Here is a 17,496-nt window from a genome sequence, read left to right as displayed (position 1 = left end):
CAGCGGCCATGAGCGCGCTGGCCAACGCCGCCGACAAGATGACGCTGTCCGACAAGGACCTCGAGGAGCAGACGTCGGCCTGCGTGCGCGCCTGCTTCCGCCAGCGTCGAGCGACGGGAGTGTTTTTTCGCGTGAATGTCGCCTGAAGATGTGAAGAAATCCGACCCCGTCGCACTTGGTAGGCTTCCGCGGCGACGTCGAAGCGCTGAAAGCCGTCCTCGCGGCGACCCCCGACGCCGCCAGGGGCGCCGACGCGTCCTTCAACGACAGCACGCCCCTGCACGTCGCCGTCGGCGAGGGCGAGCTCGACTGCGCCAGGGCGCTGCTCGCGGCCGGCGCGGACCCGAACGCGCGCGACTGCGAGGGGCGGACGCCGCTCCACCAGATCGAGTACAAGTGCTCGGCGGACCTCGCGGGCGCGGTGCTCGACGCCGGCGGCGACCCGAAGGCGACGGACCGGCGCGGCTGGACGCCGCTCCACTGCGCGGCGGCGATGATGGCCGTCGACGCCGCCGCCGCGCTCCTCGCGCGCGGCGCCGACCCCGACGCGGCCGCGGCCGACGGCCTCACCGCCGTGGCCATCGCCGCGCGCGGCGACCCGGACGACGTCGACGACGTCTGCGGCGACCACGACGACGACTACGGCGACGTCTTCGGCGCGCGCGACGCCGGCGGCGCCGCGCCGGCGCCGCTGCCCCGGCGCAACCACCTCGTCCTCGAGGCGCTGCTGGCCGCGTCGTCGAAGCCGGAGACGGACGCGCCGCCCTGGGTCACGCCGGACCTGGACCGCCACGACTTCGCGCTCGCGCCCTACGACGCGCCCGCGGACGACCTCTGGCGGCCCGGCGCCGTCGTCGACGTCCGCGTCATGGCGGCCATCGACGGCGACGACAGCGACGAGGACTCGGCCGACGAGGAGACGGACGTCGTCGAGGAGAACGTGTCGGCCCAGCTCATCGAGCGCGGCGGGCCGGGCGACGGCTTCTGGCGCTGCTTCCTCGTCGCCACGCCGCCGCGGCTCGAGGAGAAGGCGCCCCAGCTCATGCTCCTCAAGGGCCGCGAGCTCGTCGTCCCCATCAAGCCCGAGGACCCCACGGACCCCTAGTCATAACTCGCGCTCGATCTCCGCCGGAGGACCCCACGGACCCCTCGTTATAAATCGCGCTCGATCTCCGCCCGAGGACCCCACGGACCCCTCGTTACAAATCGCGCTCGATCTCCGCCGTCGTCCGCGCGCGCGCCTTTTCGCGCGCCCGGAGCTCGCGGAGGCACGCCAGAGCCGCGCGCGTGACGGGCGTCAGCGCCGGGAAGGCGCCGTCGGGCGCGTCGACGGGCACGAAGCGCAGGTCGTCGGACTCCCAGGCCTCGACGGCCGTCGCGTGGCGCGCGCGCACGGCCTCGGAGACGAGCGTCGTCCTCACGAGGAAGAGCAGGTCCGGCTTGAGGCGCGAGTCGCGCATGACGCCGATGAGCTTCGGCTTCGACAGGGACGCGAGGGGCACGCCGACCTCCTCCACGGTCTCCATGAGGATGGCGTCCTCCAGGAGCTCGCGCGAGACCGCGGCCGCGTCCAGCGGTACGTCGCGGAACCCTTCGAACCCCTTGACGCGGCCCGGCTCCGCGTGGCCCGACGGCCCGTTGTAGAGGCCGCCGTGCGTCGCCACCGCCGCCGACCGCCGGAAGAGCGCGAGCATGCCGTCGGCGGTCTCGAGCGCCGTCTCGCAGCCCAGCGCGTTCGAGAGGTGCGCGCCGCCGTCGCCCGCGAGGCGCTCCCAGTGCGGCGCGCGGTTCGTGCCCACGTACTCGCGGTAGCCCGTCAGGCCGATGCGCAGCGTCGCCGTGCCGCTGGAGGACGAGGCGCTCGCGAGCCGGAACTTGGCGCCGTCGAAGAGGTTGGGCTTCGCGTCGAGCGCGCGCGCCCAGGTCTCGTCGATGAGGTCGTCGAGCGCGTGCGGTCGTCGCGCGTGTTTTTCCTGGTCGTAGTCGACGACGACGGCCTCGCAGCAGTCCGACGGGCCCAGCAGCAGCGTGTACGGCTCCTCAAACATGCCGGGCACCGCAGGCATGTCCTGTGGATAAAACGTCACTTTGGGTGATTCGTGGCTGGTTGAGGCCCAACGGCTATCGAACGGGCAGCGACAACCCTGACGAAGTTCGTTAAAGCTTGGCGGCAAAATCGATTCCCTCGCCTGATCTTTGGTCCGATGTCACCGATCGGTGACTTAGCAACGCGTTCCAAACCAGTCGTTTAGTGGGCCGACTTTGCCGCCACAGCTTGATTGAGGATAATCAGGGTATGGCTGCCCATTTAGACGCTGCCCTCTAGACGCTACACGATGACCACAAAAGCCAAGAAGACGCTCTACTTCGTGCGGCACGCCGAATCGGAGCAGAATGTCGCGACGCGGGACCTCCACGCCGGCAGGCAAGGGGCCGCTCGACGCATCATCGACCTCGGCTGGGACGCGCCGCTGTCGGAGACGGGACGAATCCAGCTGGAGCACGCGAAGACGAGCGCCGAGTTCAAGGCGTGGAAGGATGACGCCAAGGTCGAGTTGATCGCCCACTCGCCGTACGTTCGCGCCGTCGGGACGGCGCGCGCGTGCTTCGAGGGCCGGGAGATCTCCGAGCTCGAGTGCCTGCACGAGCGCACGCTCAGCGAGTATTTCATTCCGTGGCTGCTCGACCGGCGCATCGGCGCGCTGCGCGACTGGTTGGACGCGCGCCCGGAGCAGCGCGTCGCGCTCGTCGGGCACGGCCAATTCTTCAAGCGCTGCCTCGGCGCGCCCGAGGTGCTGCGCAACGTCGGCGTCGTCGAGGTCGCCTACGAGAACCGCGTGTTCACGGCGAAACCGAAGACCGTGTGGCCCGGCTTCGCGCCGGGCCGCGCGGCGCCGTTGCCCGGCGAGGCGGCGCCGGTCGCGCCCGAGACCATCGACCTCAGCGACCGGGACGACGCGTCATGAAATTTACTGCCCCTGTCTACTAACCAGCTGCTCCAATGTGTGTCATAAAATCCGATTACTAGTTCCCGCCCTGGACGTGGTTCTCGACGACGTCGATCTCCCGGCCCAGCAGGATCGAGCAGGCGAGGAACGCGACCCAGGTCAGCCCGAAGACGTAGCCCATGAAGGCATGGAGCGTGTAGTCGTAGGCGACGAGCACGCCGACGTAGACCGCGAGCACGAAGGCGAGCAGCGCGACGTCGACGACGACCGAGTAGTCGTGGAGCGCCTCGTAGGGCTCGCCGTAGACGAAGGGGTAGAGGAGCCAGGGCAGGCCGAGGCAGATGCACAAGTTGAACGTGTTCGAGCCCAGCGCGTTGGACACGGCCATGTTCGCGTGGCCGTCGCGCGCGGCGACCATCGACGACACGAGGTTCGGGAACGACGTGCCCGCGGCGCCCACGGTGATGCCGACGACGGCCGCGGAGACGCCGATCAACGCGCCGATGCGCTCGAGGGCGACGACCATGCCGTAGGATAAGCCGACGAGCCAGACCGTGCACGCGCCGCCGTTCGCCGCGAGGCGCCAGAGCGTCGCGTCGCGGCCCGGCGCCGCGAGCGTCGCGTCCATGAGCCAGGCCGCCGGCGCGAGGGCGACGTCGACCAAAAACCGCAGGACGCCCCGGGGCGTCGCGTCGCTCAGCTCCGGCACGGCGAAGAGCCGCTCGTCGGCCTCGACGACGGCCGACGCCGCGCCGTAGGCCTCGACGACGTGGGCGCCCGCGGGGCTCTCGTCGTCCTTCACGAGGAGCGCGACGACGGCCTCCTCCTCGGCGACGGCGGCCTCCTTCTCGTCGGAAACGGCGACGGCGTTCGCGCCGACGATTTTGGCTAAAAGCGACCGGCCCGACGCGCTGCACGCGTACGCGTAGGCGACGTAGAGCAGGAGGAGCGGGCAGGGGCTCCAGGCGTGGACGACGACCATGGAGTTGTCGTCGCGCCCGTCGTCGTCCGCGTAGCCGTGGCGCCGCACGTCCGCGACGGCCGCGAGCAACAGCCCGAGCGCGGCCGCGTACGCGAAGTTGTCGCGGATCGTCGTGAGCCGGTCGAGGCGCTGGGGCGTGGTCCGCGACGCGCAGACGCCGGCGAGGATCATCATGTGGTTGAAGATCTCCGAGCCGATGATCGTGCCGATGCCGAGGTCCGACTTGGTGATGAACATGGCGATGACGTTGCTGAAGAGCTCCGGCGACGACGCGCCCGCGGCGACGAGCGTCGCGCCGGCGACGTCCTTCGGGATGCGCAGGCGCTCGCTCAGGAGGATGATCGACGGCACGAAGCGGTACTCCGTGACGACGGCCATGGCCCAGAAGAGCACGCCCGACGCCGCGGCGAGCAACATGATCTCCGCGCCGGGGCTGATCATCGTTGGGTTTTGAGACGGCGCGAGCGGTGTTTATTTATGCGAACCGCAGCGATGCGCGCGCGCCGTGTTATAGATTACTTCGTCGAGCAGTCACGGCGCCGCAGAGCGTCGAGCCCGACGACGACTGCAGGGTGACGGAGCTCGGGCACTTTTCGAGCTTTACGAAATCTTCAAGGATGACTTCAGCCATCGTTCTTTGCCCCTCGGGCGCAAATCTGGAGAGCCAGTGCAGCCCCCGCGGCAGCCCATGCCGGAGTCGCCGAAGCACGCGAAGACGCTCGTCGTGGGGCGGCCGAACGTGCTCGACGAGCAGGGCTTCCTGGAAGACGTGAAGACGATCCTGCGTTCGAAGCTGCTGACGAACGGCGGCCCTTTCGTCAGCCAATTGGAGCAGGGCGCGCGCGAGTACCTCGGCGTCAAGCACGTCGTCGCCGTGAGCAACGCGACCGTGGGCCTCGAGCTCGCGCTGCGGGCGCGGCGCTTCGCGCCGGGCGCCGAGGTGCTGCTGCCGAGCTTCACCTTCGTCGCCACCGCGCACGCCGTCGCCTGCGCCGGGCTGACGCCGGTCTTCTGCGACGTCGACGAGGCGAGCCACTTCATGTCCATCGCCTCCGCGGAACGAGCGACCACGCCAAAAACCGTCGCCGTCGTCGGCGTCCATTTGTGGGGCCGCGCGGGCGACGCCGCGGCGTTGGAGGCGTTCGCGGCGAAACGGTCCCTCGACGTCTTCTACGACAGCGCCCACGCCTTCGGGGCGGCCTACGCCGACGGCGCCAAGGTCGGCACGCGGGGGCGCGCCGAGGTGTTCAGCCTGCACGCGACGAAGCTCCTCAACGGCTTCGAGGGGGGTTTGATCGCGACGAACGACGACGCGCTGGCGGTCGCGGCGACGCGGGCGCGCAACTTCGGCTTCAGCGGCCAGGACACGATCGTCTCCATGGGCACGAACGCGAAGCTCAGCGAGGTCCACGCGGCGCTGGCGCTGCGGCACCTGCGGGTCGTCGACGCGACGCTCGACACGTACCGGGCGGTCGCGGCGGCCTACGGCGACGCGCTCGGCGCCGCGGGCCTGCTCGACGGGCCCCTGACCTACTGGAACGCGCCGTTCTTGCGCGCGGACTCGGGCTGCACGCACTCCTACGTCTGCGTGCGCGTCGAGCCGGCGTTCGGCGTCTCGCGCGACGTCGTCATGGCCGAGCTCCGCAAGGCGGGCGTCTACGCGAAGCGCTACTTCTTCCCCGGCGTCCACGCCCACGCGCCCTACGCGCACCTCGCGCCGCGCGAGCCCGGCTTCCTCGCCGCGACGGACGCGCTGAACGCGTCGCTCCTCGTGCTCCCGACGGGCGCGGCCGTCGCCGCGGACGACGTCGCGCGCGTCGTCGCCGAGCTCACCGCCATCCACGGCGCGGGGCGCGTCGTCGCCGACGCGGGCCTCGCGCCGGCGGACTGGGACAAGTCGGCCTACGACACCGCGCTCGCGACCATCGAGGGCGAGCGCGCGGCGCTGCGCGCGAAGCTCGCGGACCTGGACCGAGCGGAGGCCGGCGTGCGCGACTCCCTGGCGCTGAACCTCCAGCTCGTCGCGAACGTCGAAGGGGGGCGGGGGCGGGATAAGCCGTAGATTTAGGAGCTACGCGATCACGCAGCCGCCCATGCCCGCCGGGTGCGAAGCGTCGAGGTTGGGGCCGTAGTATTCGTGGGGTTTGATGTGGGACTCGCGGATCCACAGGTCGTCATCCGGGCATGGTCGTGCGCAAAGCTCGCGCGCGCGCGTGCGCGCCTTCGCCCAGCGGGCGTCGTCGACCCTCTGCTGCCACCCCTTCAGAGTCTTGCACGTCGCGGCGAGGGACTGGACCGGCAGCCGTTCCGCGACCTCTTTTTGGACGTCGCGGAGCAGGCCGCGCGGCGATTCGACGAGGCGGGAGCGCGTGCCGACGCGGCCCGATCCGAAGTGGGGCGCGGGCACGGACGCGTCGAAAGGGAAGGTACTGACGCCCAAGCCGCCGAAGCGTAGAGCCCGGGCCTGGTAAGCAAATTCTTCGTTTGCCCAGTCGTCATGTTCGTGGAAATATTCATTTGATGGGTCATTGGCCAGTCGTTCCATCGCCATCCAGTCTTTCTCTCCCGCACCGCCGAGGTTCGCGGACACGTACGCCACGCGCACGGCGTAGCCGACCTCCGTCGGCGCGATGCCGAGGGCGCTCGCGACGCGGTCGCAGATCTCCTGGCTCGCGCCGACGTAGCGGCTCGGCTCCTCGCCGCTCGCGTTGCCCACGGCGTACTCGTACGTGATGAGGCGCTCCCATTCGCCGCCGACGCACGCGTGGACGCCCACATGGATGACGCCGGCGCACCAGCAGCCCTTGTCGCAGACGTTCTGGTTGCTCGAAAAAAAGATGAAGGGCGTGGCGCGGGGACCCATGGTCATGAGGTGGATCACCTCGCAGGAGTCGTCGGTCGCGTCCGAGTTCATCAGATCCGCCACGCCGTGATGGAACACGCTGTCCGCGAGTCTCGCGACCACGGGAGGCGCGGTGTACTCCATGGCTGGATCTTCCGTGCCGTCGTCGCCGCACTTCCAGGCCTCGAGGAGCTCGACCCGCGACGCGAACGTCTCCGTCGACGTCACGAAGAGACGCGGCGGCCGGGGCCGGGACGCTTGGCTTCGAATGACGTCGTGTTCCTTCCGGACGACGATAGACCCGCGCGTCGCGAGCGCCACGGCGTCGCCGACGGTCGCGCCCGCGATCTCGTTCTCGCCCGTCTTGCCGAGGGCCAAGGTGAGCGCTCGAAGTTCGTGGAAGCCCCCGAACTCGATGACGACGCTCAGCGTGCTCCGGTCCAAGGAATCGACGCCCTTCAGCTTTTTTCGCTCATTCTTGCGCTCTTGGAGGCGCTGTGTGCGCGTCGCAACCATTTTTGATTTGAAAGAGATCGGCTCAAGAGGCTCGCTGTCTGCTCGTAGTCCTGTGGCAAAAAAATGACGTCTAGGCCTCTACGTCTGTTAAGACGTCTGTCAGGTCCTAAACACTCACGACTTCAACCCGGCCGACCGCGGCAGGAGGACGTTCGCGCCGCCGCCCTCGACGACGACGTCGGTCGCCGCGAGGCCCGCCGCGACGCACGCGCGGATGGCGGGGAGGTCCGCGTCCTGGACGACCTTGGCCTTCGGGCCGGACATGGCCGAGCCCGCCTGCGAGTGTTTCTCGAACGCCGCGAGCGCCGGCGCGAGCGCGCCGTCGTCCGCGTCGGCCGCGACGAGGCCGACGTGCGCCAGCACCTCGCGCAGCACCGCCTCGCGGAGCGCGAGGTCCTTGGACGTGAACTCGTCGAAGCGGACGTTGAGCGCGCCGCCGACGGGGTCCCCGGGCCCGCGCGCCGCGCGCCGCGCCGCGACGAGGTCCGCCCAGCCGGCGACGGACTCGACCCAGCGCGTCGCGAGGAACGCGACGGGCCACGAGGAGACGCTTTGCAGCTCGGGCCGCGTCGGCAGCGGGCCCCGGCCGAGGAGCCACATGAGCCGGAGCGGCGCGGGGATGCCGCCGCCGAACTTGAGGCCCGCGAAGGACTGGACGACCTGCTCGCAGGCGCGGTACACGTAGACGTGCGTCGACGTCGGGAACGCGGCCGCGGCCTCGGGCACGAGCGCGTGCGGGCCCGCCTTCGGGTTCAGGAAGAACTGCGTCGCGCCGCTCCAGCCGTCCTGGAGGCGCGCGATCGTCGCCTCGGCCGCGACGCAGGCCGCGAGCGCGCGCCGGAGCTTGGCGGCGTCGGCGCCGCCGTGGCCGTACATGAGCTGGTCGAGCCAGTGCGGCTCCGAGAGGGACACCGCGCCGAGGTTCGTCGTGGCCTTGTGGAGCAGCGTCGAGCCGCAGCGGCCCGTGTTCCACACAAAAGAAACGCGCCACGCGCCCGACGCGAGGTTGCGACGCGCGGCCTTGACCGCGTCCTCGACGGACGCGAGCGACGCCACAGCGACTTCCGTATCGAGCGCCAGGTGCTTCCGCAGGCCCCGGTCGATGAAGGCCTCGTCGCGCCAGACGGCCGCGCGTTCGGCCGGGGGCAGCGCCGCGAAGACGAGGTACGGCGATTCGCCGCCGACGTCCTCGACGGCGTAGAGCACGAAGTCGGACCCCGGCGCGAAGAGCTCGGCGACGGGGATGTCCACGGCGGGTTCGGCGACGTCGAGGTAGTGCGCGGCCGGCCGGCCCGGCGGCCCGGCCGTCGCGCCGCCGGGCGAGTCCGTGCGGTCCACGGCCGCGAGCGTGAAGACGCGCGCGCGGCCGCGCGGTGCGCCGCAGCTCGACAGCGGGTGCGCCTTCTTTTTGGCGAAATAGAAGGCGGCGGCGGAGGCGACGAGAGCTGCGGTGATGCTCGTGTTGTTGGGAGCCATCGCAGTGGTGTTTTTGCTGCGGCTGCCGCTGGTGGCCGGCCTGGTGCTGGCTGCTTTCTGCTGGCGCTCGCAATTGTGTATTCTTCCTGGAAGACGCCGAGCCGGGGCTGCTTGTGCTCGACGAGAGGGCAGCGCGATAAAAGGTCGTGCCGCGTCGTCGTTTACCTGCACGTTGCTGCACGTCATCCCCGATCGCCGCTGATGCTCTGAGCGTTCTTTGCGCTCCGTCACCTCAGTACCATGCTCAAAACCCTCTCCCTGCTCTCCACCGCTGCCAGCAGCCTCGCGCTGTGCCCCAAAAGTGTCCCGTTGACGTTCGGGCCGCGGCAAGCTGTGCTCCGCGCGTCGGCAGACGAGATGATTCCCGCCGCCGAGTGGGACAACTGGTCGTGTACCGGCGACGCCTGCGGCGTGGACTACTTCGACGAGGCCGACGACGGCATCGAGGTCTGTGGCGTCGAAAGCCGCGAAGTCGCGTGCATCGACATCTGGGACGTGAACGGCGACGCGTTCGCCTACGAACCGATCGACGACGCGCCGGCGCCGGCGATCAGCGCCGAGGAGTACTGGGCGCTCGAGGCGGCGGGGCCCTCGCCGGCGCGGCGCACGCGCATGCGCGAGCGCATCTCCGAGGACGCCGCGCACCGGAGACCGAGCGAGACGGCGGACGCCGCCCCGCCCGCCGGCCTCGGCCGCGTCGCGCAGCTGTAGGCATCGCGCGACGCCAACCCCCTTGTAAGAAACTTGTAAGCCCACTCGCGCAGAAGATGCGCACTTGCAGGGGCGGCAACCGCTCGCCCCCGTCGCAAGGGCGGACCGCCGCGCACTCAAACGTTGGCGCCCGGGGGGTTCTTCTTCTTCTTCTTCGTGTGCATGGGGCTCTGCGCGGAGAAGGTGTCGGGGGTGCGCCTCGAGGCCATCCTCGTGAAGGAGGTCTGGAGGGCTATATCGTCCGAACTTGCTGCTAGTAAAAGTCGCGGAGCGTACGCGTGGTCGTCGACGTCTCGCTTGCGGACCCTATCTTGCAATAAAATGGCGCCTCGCGAGGCCAGCCCGGTGCCGCTCGCGCAATGGGGCAGCATGCTCACGGCAGCGACCTGCGCCATGGCCGACGAGCCGATGGCAGCCCCGCACGCAGCCCACCGGGTGACGCCCGAGAAGGCGGCAGCCTTGCACGCAGCCCACCGGGTGTACATGTTCGACGTGAAGGGCTCGAAGGACTCGTTGTTGCCGAGGATCTGCGCCGTCGACGCCGTGGGCATGGGCGCGAGCAACTTTAGCTCGGAGTTCAACTATCTGCGTAAACTTCGCGCGCGCGGCCGCGGGGCTTTAGGACGACCGCTCCCGCCGATTGACCCTCTTACGGGCGCGCCGCCCCCCCTCACATGTTCACGCCGTCCTCGTCGCCGAGCATGTACTGGAGGGACGCGAAGTCGTCCGCGGAGAGCGAGCTGCGGAGGCTCTCGTTCGAGAGCGTCTTCTTCAGCATGGTCACGTGGCCGTTGACGAGCTCGCGCGCGAGGGACTCGGGCACGGGCGACGCGGCGCCGCCGGCGTGCGGGCTCGCCGGCGTCGCCGGCGACGGCGACGGCGCCGCCGGCGCGTCGGCGGGACGCGCGCCGTTCATGATCGTCGCCTTGAGCAGCCGCGACACGTTCGCGTTGACGCGCTCGAGGCGCCGGCTCAGCAGGCCGACGAGGAAGAGGAGCACCATGTTGGAAAAAACGAGCACGACGAGCAGGCTCTGGTGGGCGTCGTGCGCCGGCGCCGCGGGGCACGCGCCCTCGGGCGCCAGCGGGAGCGGCGCCTCGGACGCCATCGCTTCTTCGGCCCGCAGAGGCGCGCCGGCCGGCGGGCGCCGACGACGAGCGGTCGCGCCGATCCGGACCGGCGCGGAGCGGGCGGCGGGCGCGGCGCGACGACGGGCTCAGATCGATGCGGCGCCGGCGGCAGAGCATCATTGCGGCTCCGCTGGCCTGCCTTCCCGTGCTCGAAGGCAGCCCCGAAAGCCGGCTTCCTGCAATGAACCATGCCCAGGCGCCGGTGGAGTTCGGCTTCGACGAGCCGGCGCCCTTCGCCCGCGTCCCCGAGATGCTCCTGTCCGACGAGCCCTGGCGGGATTCGCCGTGGGACATCGGGGCCGTCGAACACGGCGAGCAGCCCGCCGTCATCGGCGGCGGCCTGAGCTCCGCGGACGGCATGCTCTGCATCGAGGTCGGCGTCGAGCGCTCGCGGCCCCGGGCCGACAGCGGCGGGCGGCCGCCGCGCGCGCGCGGCGCGTCGCCGGCGTCCGCGCGGCTCGCGGGCCTCGACAAGCGGCGCGTCGCGAAATCCTACGCGCCGGCGGCGGGCTGGCGCGGCCGGCGGCTGCTGGCCGTCTGCGGCCGGGACCGCGAGGCCTGGCTCGACTACGCGGGCGACGCCGAATCCGTGACGCGGATCTTCGTCGGCTGGGCCGTCGCGCGCGGCGCGAAGCTCTACGTCGACGGCGACGACGGCGTCTGCGTCGCGAGCGGCGACCAGGACGACGCGACGGTTTTTGGCGTGTACGTCGTCGACGAGCGCGCCCTCCTCGCGGCGACGCTCGCGCTGCCGCGGCTGTGCTGCGTCGCGCCGGACGCGCTCCGCTTCGACCTCGCGGACGTGCGGACGTCGCCCGGCGTCGGCAAGGCCGTGAAGCGGCTCTCGGGCGCGCCCAAGGCGGCGAGCGTCGTGCTGCCGGCGGTGCTGGCGCTCTCGGCGGCGGGGCGGCGGCCCGCGGCGCCCGCGGAGTCGCGGGAGGACGGCACGCGCGTCTACGCCTTCGCGGATTGCTCCGCGGCCGAAAAAGACGCGCCGCGGTGCGCCGACGGCGCGCTCTACGGCGCCGCCGACGGCGACGAGCGCCTGTCGCGCGGCCTGCGCGCCGACGAGGTCGAGAAGATCGGCCGCCGCGCGGGCGTCGACCCGAGCCCCGCGCGGACCCGCGCCCGACGACTCGTTTCGCGAGAGACGCGCTCGCGCTCCCAGGTGCCGACGACGCCGCGGCCGACGGACCTCGTCGAGGCGCGGCACAAGATCGCCGCGCGGCCCTTCGCGTTCCCCCTCGGCGGCGACGCGCTGGACCCGGCGACGACGGCGCTCCTAGTCATCGACCTCCAGCGCGACTTCTGCGACGAGGGCGGCTACATGTGCGCCATGGGTCGCCGCGCGGCGTCTCTCCGCTTGCTCTCCGAAAACGAACCCTCCGCTAGGCTACGACGTCGCGCCGCTCCGCGAGCCGCTGCCCAAGGTCCAGGCGGTGCTCCGCGCGTGCCGCGCCAAGTCGATCCGCTGCTTCCACACGCGCCAGGGCTACCGGCCAGACCTCGCGGATCTGTCGGCCTACGCGCGGCGCAAGTTCAAGCGCGCGGGCGTGACCGTGGGTGCCGCGGGCCCCCTAGGGCGCCTCTTCGTCCGCGGCGAGCCGGGCAGCGAGATCGTCGAGGCCGCGCGGCCCCGCGAGGGCGAGCCCGTGATCGACAAGACGGCGAACGACGCCTTCATCGGCACGGACCTGGACCGCCTGCTGCGGTGTGCGGGCGTGCGCCACCTCGTCGTCGTCGGCAACACGCTCGACTGCTGCGTCCACTCGACGCTGCGCCACGCGAACGACCTCGGCCTCTTCCAGCGTCGAGCGACAGGAGTGTTTTTTCGCGTAAATTTCGCCTGAAGATGTGAAGAAATCCGACCCCGTCGCAGACTACGAGACGCTCCTGCTGTCGGACTGCTGCGGCTGCGTCGACGCGCGGCTCAAGCGGTCCTTCGTCGAGAGCGTCTGTCTCGAGGGCGGGCTCTTCGGCGCCGTGGCGACGTCGGCGCACTTCCTCGACGCGCTCCGGCGCTTGGACGCCGCGCCGCCGCCTCCCAAGGAGACGCCCCCCACCACGCCGCCGTCCGCGCGGAGCAGCCAGATGGGCAGCCCCATCGGCATCGCCACGAAAGCGACGGTCGCCGGGGCGCTCTAGGGGCGGTGTTAGAACACGTCGCTGTCCCCGCCGGCCGAGTCCACGGGCCGGCCGTCGTCGCACGCGGCCTTGACCTCGCGCGCCAGGGGCAGGTACGCGCCCGCGGCCAGGATCGTCGCGTGGCCCTTGCGGCCGCAGCGCGCCGTGCGCCCGACGCGGCGCAGGAACTCGTTGGGGTCCCGGGGCCAGTCGAAGAGCACGACGAGGTCCACGGGCTCGTCGAAGTCGACGCCGCGACTCGCGCGGTCCGTGCACACGAGGACCGCCGGGTTTCGGGAGCTCGCGGCCGCGAAGGTCCCCAGGTTCTTTCGCCGCGCGTCGGCGGGCAGGGCGCTGTGGTAGGCCAGCAGGCTGCGGTCCCGGCCCCGGCGGTCCGCGCGCTTCAGCGCGTTCTCGACGCGGCGGCACGACTCGATCGTGTTGCAGAAGACCAGCGACCGCGCGGCCGCGCCCAGGCCCGCGGTCGCCGCGGAGCCGTCGACGGGCGCGCGGCCTAGAGTCAGCGACTCCAGCAGGGCCGCCTTCTTGCGCTCGAAGACGGCGTCGACCTTCTTCGTCGCCGCGGCCTCCTGCCGCGTCGGCGCGGCCTTGGGCCCGTTCCGGCCCTTCTTGTCGCGCGACGGCTTCCGCGCGGGCTTGCCCTCGGCGACGTCCTCCTCGAAGATGGCGTCCAAATCCAGCAAATCGTCGTCGGCCGGGCGCCGCCGGCCCGACGACGACCCCGCCCGGGCCGGCTCGCGGGGCGCGCTGCAGTCCACGAGCGCGACGGACAGCCCGAGCGGCGCGCGGTGCAACCCGGGGCCCTTGAAGGTTTCTAAACCCTCGAACTCGTCGCGGAGCTGCTTCTCGACGCGCTTCGGTAAGGTCGCCGTGACGAAGACGAAGCGCGCCTCCGCGCCGACGCCGTCGGCGCTCAAGATGGGCTTTAGAGCCGCGCCGTCGTCCGCCAGGGCGAGCACGTCGACCTCGTCCAAGACGACGTCGCCCGCGCGCGCGAGGCTCACGGCGCCCATGTCGAGGAGCTTCGCCAGGCGGCCCGGCGTCGCGATCAGGATGTCGCAGGCGCCGCCGCCGCGCTTCAACGCTCTCGCCGCGTCGCGCGCGTCGAAGCCCTCGGACGTCGCGCACCGCGCGCGCACGGCCGCGCCGGACGCGCTCACGGCCCGCGCGACGCCGAAGACCTGCGCCGCGAGCTCCGCCGTCGGCGCCAGCACGACGGCCCGCGGCGCGCAGGCGCCGTCGGCGTTTTTTCGCGGTTCATTGTTCTCTTTCTCCTCGGCGCGGAGCTTCTCGACGACGGGCAGCAGGTACGCGAGGGTCTTGCCCGAGCCCGTCTGGTCCGCGATGAGGCAGTCCTTGTTGTTCGCGACGGCGGCGTAGCACATGGCCTGGATCTTCGTCGGCCCGTCGCCGGCGCCGCAGGCCACCGCCGCGCCGACCATCTCCGCCGACGCGCCCACGGCCTCCCAGCTCTTCGCCGACAGCGCCTCGTTGCCGACGGCGCGCAGCCGGGTGAGTCGAGGCGCGCGTCGAGCGGTGGGTTGCAACAGGGGTGCCGCCGTGGGCAGCGCGACGAGCGCGCATAGCTGCAACAGCATGCCCATCGCCTTCTTCTCGACTTCAAGACTTACGACAACATCGATGTTGAAGCTCCCTGAAGCGGCCGTCCCAGCGTCCGGGAGGCGCGCGCGCAATCTCGACGTGCGCGAGTGGAAACACAGCACCGCATACGAAACGAAAAGTGGAAACACAACACCGTTACATGGACTTTTGCGAGGTCCAGACGTGGACCTGGTCGGCCTGGTTGCAGATCTTCGCGAGGTCGACGAGGACCGTGATGATGGCGATGTTGTCGCCGACGATGAACTGCTTCTGGTTCGGCCCGTTGCGCTTGAGGTGCGCGGCGCGGTAGCGCTCGGCGTCGGCGCCGCTCTCGACCTTCACGTTGCCGTAGAGGGTCACGGAGTATGTCTGCGCGTGGGTCTGGGGCGTGCCCGCGGCCTTGGCGCTCGCCGCCGCCGCGCGCTCGCGGTGCTCCGACGGGAAGTCGTGGATGAGCACCGCGACGCGCTTGTTCTCGGAGAGCGCGCGGAACTTGGTGGTGTCTCGTCGCGTGCTCATGATGATCTTCTCGTCCTTGGCGCAGTACGTGAAGTTCATGAGCGACAAGTGCGGCGCGCCATCTGATAGCGTGCTCAGGTAGCACAGCACGCTCGACGTCAGCAGCTGGATGATCTCGGGAGGGAAGGGCGGCCGGATCTCCAGCGTGTTGACGCTCTCCTCGCGTTTCTTTTTCGGCCACAGCAAGCTGCGCACGACATTGTAGACGACGATGGTCACGACGGCCGTGCCCGCCATTAACATTCCCGTTCGCCGGTCCATAATGTTGCCCAGACGCAAGACGCGTCAGTCGGGCCGCTCGTGCCTGCTAGTTGTAGTCTCGGTGAACGCATCGCCAACTTTGTGGCAAGCCCATCCGCTCTCCGTCCGCCGTCGTCGCGAGAAGCCAGAGCCTCTCGTCCATCGGAGCCTCTCGTCCATCGGAGCCTCCCGTCCATCGAGCTCTCGTCCATCGGAGCCACGGCCCTCATCCTCTCGTCGATCGTCGTCGCCAGCGCCTACGCCTACTACGCGAGCCAGGGCGAGGAAAAAAAAAAGGACATGAAGATGATGTTCTGCGCCGAGGAGGAGAAGGAGCCCGTCGTCAAGAAGATCCTCGACAAGGACAGCGGCGGCGAGCTCACGGAGTCGCTGCTCGACGCCGTCATCGCGCTGAACCCGTCGCTGACGCGCCTCGACGACGCCGCCTTCGCCGCCGGCTGCCGCGTCGTCGTCCGCGCGGACCACGCGACCGCCGTCAAGGGCAAGGGCAAGGTCTCGCTCATCTCCGGCGGCGGCAGCGGCCACGAGCCGGCGCACGCGGGCTTCGTCGGCGAGGGCGCGCTGACGGCGGCGGTCTGCGGCGACGTCTTCGCGTCGCCGAGCGCCAAGGCCGTGCTCGCGGCCATCGTCGCGACGGCGTCGCCCGCGGGCGGCTGCCTTTTAATCGTCAAGAACTACACGGGCGACCGCCTGAACTTCGGCATCGCCGCCGCGACGGCGACGTCGCGCTACGGCATCCCCGTGGAGACGGTCTACGTCGCCGACGACGTCGCGCTGAGCAACGCGGAGTCGCCGCGGGGCCTCGCGGGGACGCTCGCGGTGCACAAGGTCGCGGGCGCGGCGGCCGCCGCGGGCGCGCCGCTGGCCGACGTCGCCGCGGCGGCGCGGGCGACGGCGAGCGCCGTCAAGACCATGGGCGTCGCCTACGAGGTCTGCACGCTGCCCGGCCGCCCGGCGTCGGGCCGCCTCGGGCCCGGCGAGATCGAGCTCGGCCTCGGCATCCACGGCGAGCCCGGCGCCGAAAAGTCGCCGACGCTCGCGGCGTCGGACGTCGCGGACAAGCTCGCCGAGGCCTGCGTCAACGCGCTGCCTGCCGGCGACGACGTCGCGTTGATCATCAACGACCTGGGCGCGACGACCCCAATGGAGCTCGCGGTCTTCGGCGCCGCGGCGAAGCGGGCCGTCGAGCGGCGCGGCAAGACCGTGAAGCGCATCCTCTCCGGCGGCCTCATGACGGCCCTCGACATGCACGGCGTGAGCCTGAGCGTGCTCGCCGTCGACGCGAAGACCTTGGAGCGCCTCGACGCGCCGTGCTGGACGCCCGCGATGCGCACGGGCGACTGGCAGCCCACGGCGCCGCCGGCGCCGTTGGTGGCGCCGGACGCGAGTGTCATCGACGACGTGGCGCCGGCGGCCGTCGAAAACGACCTCGTCGACGCGCGCCTCGCGAACGCGCTCCGCGCCGCCACGAAGGCGATCGTCGACGGCGAGGAGTCGCTGACGGCCATGGACGAGAAGGTCGGCGACGGCGACTGCGGCATCACGCTCGCCCAGGGCGCCAAGGCCGCCGTGTCGCTCCTGGACCGCGCGGGCGGCGCGCCCCGGGGCGCGTGCGCGTTCCTCGCGGCGCTCTCGAAAGCCGTCGAGGACTCGATGGGCGGCTCGTCCGGCGCGCTCTACAACCTGGGCCTCAAGGCGGCGGAGAAGTCCATGCGCGACGCCGTCAAGGCCCACGCCGGGGACTGGAGCGACGCCGACGCCGACGCGGCCTGGAAGCGCGCGTTCGTCGCCTTCGCGGGCGCGATCTCGGAGTGCGGCGGCGCCAAGGTCGGCAGCCGCACGATGTGCGACGCGCTCCTGCCCGCGGCGGACGTCTTCGAGAAGGCGGGCACCCTCGACGCGGCGGCGGCCGCCGCCCAAAACGGCGCGGCGTCCACGGCGAAGCTCGTCGCGACGCACGGCCGCAGCGCCTACGTCTCCGCGGACGTCCAGGACGGCGTCGCGGACCCGGGCGCCCACGCCGTCGGGCTCATGTTCGCCGCCGTCGCCGGCGCGGCGCTCTAGGCAAGCTCCTTAAGTCGCCGCGACGCCGTAGTCGCCCATCTTGGAGCCGCGGACGTCGCGCGGCCCTCTAGGAGGGCTCAAGTTACGCCGCCTCGCTCGACGCCATAATCCCCCATCTTTCCGCCGTGGACGCCGCGCCACAGCGACGCGGGCACGACGCGGAAGTCGAAGGACACGCGCGTCGTCGCGGCCGCGTCCGCCCTCGTAAAGTGGCGGCATCGCTGGCCGTCGAATCGCAGGCCCGTGCCGAGGCGCATCTCCACGGGGCGGTAGTCGCCCTCGCCGGGACGCGACTCGAGG

At 71.1% G+C, this 17,496-nt stretch overlaps 7 protein-coding genes across 7 annotated transcripts; 3 read left to right on the top strand and 4 right to left on the bottom strand.

Moving 5' to 3' along the window:
* Positions 1-3,978: 3,978 nt before the first annotated feature.
* On the bottom strand, positions 3,979-4,308 carry AURANDRAFT_24793 (hypothetical protein; the record flags this gene model as incomplete). Its single annotated transcript, XM_009037292.1, has 1 exon — positions 3,979-4,308. A coding segment is annotated over one exon (330 nt), but the record flags the coding sequence as incomplete, so codon positions are not given.
* Positions 4,309-4,630: 322 nt separating this feature from the next.
* On the top strand, positions 4,631-5,740 carry AURANDRAFT_11917 (hypothetical protein; the record flags this gene model as incomplete). Its single annotated transcript, XM_009037600.1, has 1 exon — positions 4,631-5,740. A coding segment is annotated over one exon (1,110 nt), but the record flags the coding sequence as incomplete, so codon positions are not given.
* Positions 5,741-7,387: 1,647 nt separating this feature from the next.
* Positions 7,388-8,973, bottom strand: AURANDRAFT_71321 (expressed protein; the record flags this gene model as incomplete). The annotated part of the gene is made up of 1 exon (XM_009037291.1): positions 7,388-8,973. A coding segment is annotated over one exon (1,579 nt), but the record flags the coding sequence as incomplete, so codon positions are not given.
* A 1,172-nt stretch (positions 8,974-10,145) lies between these two features.
* AURANDRAFT_63093 (hypothetical protein) lies at positions 10,146-10,583 on the bottom strand (the record flags this gene model as incomplete). Its single annotated transcript, XM_009037290.1, has 1 exon — positions 10,146-10,583. One exon carries the CDS (start codon positions 10,581-10,583, stop codon positions 10,146-10,148), a length of 438 nt encoding a protein of 145 aa, XP_009035538.1.
* Positions 10,584-11,785: 1,202 nt separating this feature from the next.
* On the top strand, positions 11,786-12,750 carry AURANDRAFT_24398 (hypothetical protein; the record flags this gene model as incomplete). Its single annotated transcript, XM_009037601.1, has 3 exons — positions 11,786-11,945; positions 11,998-12,414; positions 12,485-12,750. Coding segments are annotated over 3 exons (843 nt in total), but the record flags the coding sequence as incomplete, so codon positions are not given.
* A 965-nt stretch (positions 12,751-13,715) lies between these two features.
* On the bottom strand, positions 13,716-14,078 carry AURANDRAFT_8791 (hypothetical protein; the record flags this gene model as incomplete). The annotated part of the gene is made up of 1 exon (XM_009037163.1): positions 13,716-14,078. A coding segment is annotated over one exon (363 nt), but the record flags the coding sequence as incomplete, so codon positions are not given.
* Positions 14,079-16,275: 2,197 nt separating this feature from the next.
* AURANDRAFT_24172 (hypothetical protein) lies at positions 16,276-17,196 on the top strand (the record flags this gene model as incomplete). The annotated part of the gene is made up of 1 exon (XM_009037602.1): positions 16,276-17,196. The coding sequence occupies one exon, from the start codon at positions 16,276-16,278 to the stop codon at positions 17,194-17,196; it is 921 nt and encodes a 306-aa protein (XP_009035850.1).
* Between the last annotated feature and the right edge of the window lie 300 nt (positions 17,197-17,496).

The sequence above is a fragment of the Aureococcus anophagefferens genome (genome assembly GCF_000186865.1).
Source record: "Aureococcus anophagefferens unplaced genomic scaffold AURANscaffold_6, whole genome shotgun sequence".
In the NCBI taxonomy this organism is placed as follows: Eukaryota; class Pelagophyceae; order Pelagomonadales; family Pelagomonadaceae; genus Aureococcus; species Aureococcus anophagefferens.
Note: the sequence above shows the minus strand (reverse complement) of the source record. Positions and strands in the feature narration are given on the sequence as shown.